At 39.2% G+C, this 7,106-nt stretch overlaps 1 protein-coding gene across 1 annotated transcript; it reads right to left on the minus strand.

The window, feature by feature from the left end:
- Positions 1-2,539: 2,539 nt before the first annotated feature.
- Positions 2,540-3,421, minus strand: LOC149937906 (uncharacterized). The gene is made up of 2 exons (XM_090179010.1): positions 3,316-3,421; positions 2,540-3,246 (listed from the first exon to the last, which is right to left on the minus strand). The coding sequence occupies exons 1-2, from the start codon at positions 3,332-3,334 to the stop codon at positions 2,540-2,542; spliced, it is 726 nt and encodes a 241-aa protein (XP_090035136.1). The 5' UTR covers positions 3,335-3,421.
- Positions 3,422-7,106: the final 3,685 nt, after the last annotated feature.

A 7,106-nucleotide genomic window follows, 5' to 3' on the forward strand; every position in this document is an offset into this window, starting at 1 on the left:
GAGGAAGCGGCGTCTCATTAAATGTCATAAGCTTGGCGTGCGAGTGTGAATAAACAGTTGCCCTCTAACCAGGGCCTAGAAACCTAGTTCAAATCACACCGGTTAAGTTCCGGCATTGAAAATCAAATCCGATTTTCGCCCCGATGAACTCTGGCGGCTGTGTCGCCCTCTACCGGGAATAAATTAACGACTGTCATCTGTTATTATTTAAAATGGCGCATCGTAGAGTTGCTGCTGCTGCGATTGAAGAAAGTGTAATTTACCGAAGAACCCGAAATAATGCGTTTGATATGCCCGATAGAGAGTTTCTGCTTCAGTAGTGGATGAGAAAAGGTGATGCTCATGTTCTTTCCGGACATTTAAGGCCCCTTTAGAAAAACAGAGGACTACTAAATATGTAGTAGGTGTGGAGCAATACGTTTTGGCTACAATTCTGTTTTATGGTTCAGGGTTATTTCAAAGTGTAGTGGCAGCAAATTATGAGAATGGGTTAAGTCAACCCACCGTCAGTCGAACGATTGAATGCGTTACTAATGCTAATATCACTACACTGCGTCAATTGATCTTATTCCCATTAGATAATGAGACCATTCAGCGCTCTAAGGAGAGAGAAGGGTGTCCCGCCGGTGATTGAGAATTTCATTCTCAATCACCGGAAGGACACAAAGAGCTTGGCTCCCGCCGTTCACCCGCGCCTCTCCCGTTCCTCCCCCACCCGCGCCCCCATCTCAATCACCAGAATTTCTAATCACCAGAATTTCTAATCACCAGATTCTCCCGTTCACGGGTTGCTTTCCCCCAACCCCCATTCACTGGATACTTTATCTCTCGTTCACCAGCTCCTTTCCCCCATTGCTTTCACCCCTTCTAATCACCAGTTGCTTTCCCCCATCCCCATTCTCCAAAATTAGTTTTCCTCGCGCAGATATCTGGAGATTAGATTTTTACCCGTTTGCTTATCGCTTCAGAACCCCTTAATTTCTAATCTCTAGGCAATAATAACAAGTTATTTTCAATTTAATTAATTTCCAATTTTATTTTACTTTTAATTACATGATTGCGTAAAACAGGTTCTAATATTAGACCGACATTATAAATAACGCGTTTAAATCGCATTTTATCAATATAAAAAAAATTAACTCGATCTTCGTAAGGAATATGTACAATTTCATTTAATGGGCTGAAACGAACTACCTTCTGCAAGTGCGGATTGTATAAATAATTTTAATAAAAGTTCTACCTCACCACGTCTGACCGGAATAGATATGAAATCGTCATCCTCCAGTGCCGCTGCCCTTGGTGGTGCCGGGATCTCCCATTCTTGCGAAAGGTACTTTTTTTCCGATGGTGAATTATCCCTCGACGGACAGTGTGGAAAGAATCTAGCATGTTCCCATTCTGGTACGTCTCCTGATTCCCATCCTTCTAATACGCCATGGCACTTGTAACATCGTACTTCATCGCCCCGCTGAATATAGTAGAATCCAGCCTTCGCTAGTTGTTCCTTAGTAACGTGCGGATTTCTCCAGTGACGAAAAGTTTCAAGTCGATACGCTTCGATGTCCATACTGTAAACTGATAGTTTCTATAAGCTATTGTCAACATTCTTAAGCCTAATTGGTTAAGCCTAAATTTCAATAAATGTTTTTCTATTTATTTTGGTTAGACTCTATGACTATTTGACTAGAATCTAAGTCTATTTACATCAATTTAAACAAGGCCTAATTTCCCTCTACAGTAAAATAATAAAGTCACTTACTTTTACGGAAATCCTGAAGCCTTTGCCAGTAAATAGAGTCGAGAAGGCGGGGAACGGAGCGCGAAAATCTACGTGTCTCTTCTCGATGAGGTCCAGGAACTAAAAGAACGTTGAGTCGTATATCTAGAGATCAAATAACACTCGAAACTTCAAGTAAATCCTGATTTCTCATTGGCTGAAACCAATTGACGTCACGGGAGAATGTAAAATGTAACCAAAAATAGAGGTTACTGCTCATCGGTTAGCGGAGAATGTAAAATGTAACCAAAAATAGAGGTTACTGCTCATCGGTTAGCGATAAAAAATTCGTCACGTGTTAAATTAGGCAAATTAGAATAGCTGAAAATACATTGCGCTTACTTCGCACTAATTTACTTCTGATACAACTTTGATAAAAATTAATCCTGTTTCGGGGCTGTAGCTTGGCTCCCTCTGTTCCCCCGTTCCTCCCCCACCCGCGCCTCTCCCCCATCTCAATCACCAGAATTTCTAATCACCAGATTCTCCCGTTCACGGGTTGCTTTCCCCCAACCCCCATTCACTGGATACTTTATCTCTCGTTCACCAGCTCCTTTCCCCCATTGCTTTCACCCCTTCTAATCACCAGTTGCTTTCCCCCATCCCCATTCTCCAGAATTTGTTTTGCTCGCGCAGATATCGGGAGAATAGATTTTTACCCGTTTGCTTATCGCTTCAGAACTCCTTAATTTCTAATCTCTAGGCAATAATAACAAGTTATTTTCAATTTAATTAATTTTTTATTTTATTTTAGAACTTTGTTTACATGTTAGTAGGTACTATCAGATATTCCATTAGATGGTTATCTTGTGCATTACACAATGAAAACAAATTAAAGTAGCTAAGTTTACAGGTTAATTGATTATCTACGAGTAAATTAGTAAAATCTTGTAGTACTTCCGAGGGTGATTTAAAACAGCCAAAATAAGATTTTACTTGATGGTACGAATTAAATTGATCAGGGTACAAAAATAAACCCTCGAAAGGTTTTCCATATAATAATTCGTGAATTTTTTTAAGGTTTTTAACAATAGCTAAGTACATGCATTCGATAACATTTTTATGTTCGTTTAAAAGATTTATTTGAAACCGAATTAAATCAATTTTTTTTTGGAACTCACCGATTTCGCGAGCTCCCAGATCCAGAACATGACCGTAGGCAGAGTTCAATTTGATGTTGTTGGTAGTGGCGACGACGGATACGTTGTTGTCGTGATAGTCGATGATGTTGTGGGTTAGAGACGATGCTCCGGTTTGCGTAGCGGCGAAAAGCTCTCCCCAAAGACAGAGTAGATTGGTGAAAGCTTCGGAGGTCAGGAACAGAATATTTTCGTTCGATTTTTTGAAGAAGAGAACTTGTAATTTTGATCCGTCGAAACCAAAAGAAATGTAGACTGATCCTCCTAACGTGATTTTTATGTTGATACGTCTTTCTTGGCCCCTGCGTTTGGATACGGTATGCGTCTCGGCTATAGAAAATGAAAATGTTAAGCCTTTGTCTATTGAAATAGTAATAGTATTAATAAAATAATGCTTACCAATAGATCGTTTTTCCATGTTTACGGTAGATGAGGATGCACTTCTTTTCAGTTCAGCGTCTCAGAGAGAAATGACGCAGTTCCTATCTTGTTGAGATTAATTCATCACGTGATCTAAACTTCAAATAACCCTCAAATTCTATCGGCTCTCTCTCTCTCTCTCTCTCTCTCTCTCTCTCTCTCTCTCTCTCTCTCTCTCTCTCTCTCTCTCTGAGATAACAGTTCTAGACACTCGAAATTAAACCGTCCCGTGCTCGAAACTGCCTCTAATTATTCCCATTGACGTCACATATTAATCCACTTGGAAGAAGAAAAAAAACCCATTGTAGTTTCCTCTCGAGAGCTTGTGATGCAATCATATCCTAGAAAACAATACAATTAATAGAAATTAACATAAAATTAGTATACTTTTAATACCATTTTGTGAACTACAGTGAAAAAAGTTACAATTTTACGGTAGAAACGTTTTCAAAATACCACAAAATGAACTCAAATAAGAAAATTGTAATTAAAATAATCATTACGGCTATAATTTTAGAAGGTTGTTTCAGGACGGTGATTATGGCAGATGTTTGTACTTCAGTGTCCATATCGGAAATGAAGTTAAATGGAATATTTTGCGGAAATAAGTATAAATTTTAGCATAACCCTAATATATTCTCGAGAACTGAACAAGTTCTTTGGGAATAAGAGATAAGCTTACTATCTTCCCCTAGGCACTATATAAGGGGGGTGCCTGAACCGGGGGAACGTCACTCTATTGTTGTTCTTTGTGCGTCTAGTACCAGGATTTTTGAAGCGCGCTCTCTCTCTCTACGTAAGTTTATTTTGATTTTTTTTTATCGTAATTTTTTGAATAAGGTTTAAGTAAATCGGCATTAAAATGAAAGGTGTACAATACCCAGAAATTAATTTAGTTGATACCCCGGAAATGATTATATAACTGATAACGAGCTCCCGGAAGTACCCATAGTAACTTTACCCAATTCTCCAGAAATGGAAATAATAGATTTAACTGATACCCAAGACCCTACCCTTTCCTTAACTACAGTAACTGATTCGCAATTGGAACGTTTAAAAGAAATGACAATGGTACGAGATTATCTTAGAGAATATCAACTAACCCATCAAATCTGTTCGCCCCCTATCGATAATTTACCTTCACCCCTTTTAAGACCTAGTTCTATTCCACCTGACGAAGTACGTTTTTCGCCCTCGTATACGCCTATGGATGCTCCCTCACCCTTTCTAGAATCAGATGACACATGTCACTCTTTATCTTTGGAAGATAATTTTATCATGTCGTCCCTCAGTACGGACAGCATTCAGCGCTTAGCTGAGAACGTACAATTTTCATTTGTACGCTAGTACTCGAAGGGAGATAACCATGCAATTTATTCATCCGTTTAATTGCGTAACGGCAGGCCCGAGTCAGAGTGGCAAAAGCTATTTAATTGAATCTATAATTAATTAACGAAGAAGAAATGTTTGTTCCGGGTTTCAAAGAAATACATTGGTATTACGGAGAATGGCAAGCTCTATACGATAAAATGAAGCACAGGGTAGTTTTTAAAGAAGGATTGCCTGTTTTATCTGATTATGACGGAAAAGATCCTATATTATTAGTTATCGACGACCAGATGAGCGAGAGTAAAGGTCAAATTGGTGATTTATTCGTGAAAGGGACCCATCACCGTTCTCTAAGCGTTATTTTTATTACACAGAACTTATTCCATCAATCAAAAGATAGCAGATCCATTTCCCTGAATTCGCATTACATAATTTTATTGAAAAGCCCCCGAGACCGTCAGCAAGTGGCTTATCTCGCTAGACAAATGTTCCCTGATAAGTGGCGTTTTGTAGTTGACGCTTACGAAGACGCGACTTCGAGACATGACGGTTACCTAGTATTCAATTTAACTCAAACTTGTCCCGAAGATCAAAGAGTCTTGACTAATATTTTACCGGGAGAAACGTGCTACGCTTATCTCCCTAAATAAATAAATAGAACTAACATTTCGTAATTTCTATCAGTTATGAATCATGTCTCGTAGAGTACGTATCGAGAGAGACGCTCTCCGATATCTCGGTCGTTGCAAACCCGTTCAAAGAAAAGCCGTTTTAGCTAAAGCCGACAAATCCCTCATAGACGCTATCAGTGAATGTATTCATAACACTTTAATTGGTAACGTAAAACAATCAAATACCCAAAAAACCAGGTTATCTCGTCATAAAAATACCCTTCGAAAACTAGCTAGTAAGCGGGTAGCTTGGAAAAGTAAAAAGAAATTGTTAGTTCAGTCTGGGGGCGGATTTTTCTCGTTTCTTCTACCCGTCGTTTCAACCCTTCTTGGTTCTATATTCGGTAGTAAACAATGAAACACGCCAGAAAAATGATTCTCGTCCCTAGCGGCGTTTTAAAGCCAGACCCGTTCCCGCACCCCCTCGCTCTGACAGTCTCTGAATTAGACGTTAAGATGGACCAAATATTAAATATGAAAGATTTAGACGACGCCTCGAAATGGATTTTATACGAACAAGCTTTAATGAGACACGGAAATCTACGTAAGCAAGCCTCGGCTCCTAAAGAAATCGAAATTGCCCCCGCATTCGACTCGCTAAGTAGGGACTGGATAGACGATTTGCCTTTGATATATTACCAAAAAGCGCAAAGCATGGTGGATCAGTTGGAAACTGTACCCGAAAGAATACGGTGGGATGAAAACGGGGAGCTCGTAATAAACGGTCGACCTATTAAAGGTTCCAATATTAGCGAAATTACCAAAGCGTATTTAAATCCTAAAACCCACCCAAAACCTATCGGATATTTCGCGTTTATTTCCAATTTAACCCAATTTAACTCTTCACCGGCTATCCAAGGCTTTCCCTCCCCGCTAGCTCCGAGAACCCGACAACGACGTTCTCCCGTTAAGCGCGAGTATCCGGTTCCTCAAAGTGGGCGTGCGCGCAGGACAGATAAGCCCCGTCCCACTCGTAGCCTTGACCGAGATCACTCCTCCTCCACGTCTGACTCTTCTCTTCACTCTTATAAACAAACAAGGAGTCGCGCGCAAAAGTCTAAAGTATGGGCGAAGCTATTTTAGAAAAAATATATTTTAACCCGAAGCATCCGGCTTCTTTCGGAGGCGCTGAAAGGTTATTCCAGTCCGTAAAGTCTCACGGCTTAAGTAGGGAAACTGTAGAAAAATGGTTAAGAGGAATCGACGCTTTTACGATGCATAGGCCGAAATATAAAAAGTTTCAACGAAATAAAATAGTAATTAGTAATATAAGGGAACAATACCAGGCTGATATTAACGATATGCGCTCGTTAGAGGCAGATAATGACGGATACAAATACATTTTAACAATTATAGACTGTTTTAGTAGAAAAGCGTGGGGGTTACCTCTTAAAACTAAATCGGGGAAAGAGGTTTTGAAAAATATAAAAATTGTTTTTAAAGACGGAATTCCAGATAAATTTCAATCGGACAAGGGCACGGAATTTAGGAATAAAGAAGTACAGGGATATTTCAAAAAGAATAAAGTTAAATTTTTTAGTACCGAAAATGACGAAATAAAAGCCTCTATCGTAGAAAGGTTTAATAGAACGTTAAAAACAAAAATGTTTAGATATTTTACCCATCACTCCACAAATAGATATTTGGAAGTCTTACAGGACTTGGTCGAAGCGTACAATTCCTCTTATCATAGCTCAATTAAAATGGCCCCTAATGACGTTTCGGAAAATAACGTATTACGTGTGTACAATAATATCTACTCTAAATATT

Source organism: Leiobunum rupestre, chromosome 6 (assembly GCF_980474605.1).
Source record: "Leiobunum rupestre chromosome 6, qqLeiRupe1.1.hap1, whole genome shotgun sequence".
Classification (NCBI taxonomy): Eukaryota; Metazoa; Arthropoda; class Arachnida; order Opiliones; family Sclerosomatidae; genus Leiobunum; species Leiobunum rupestre.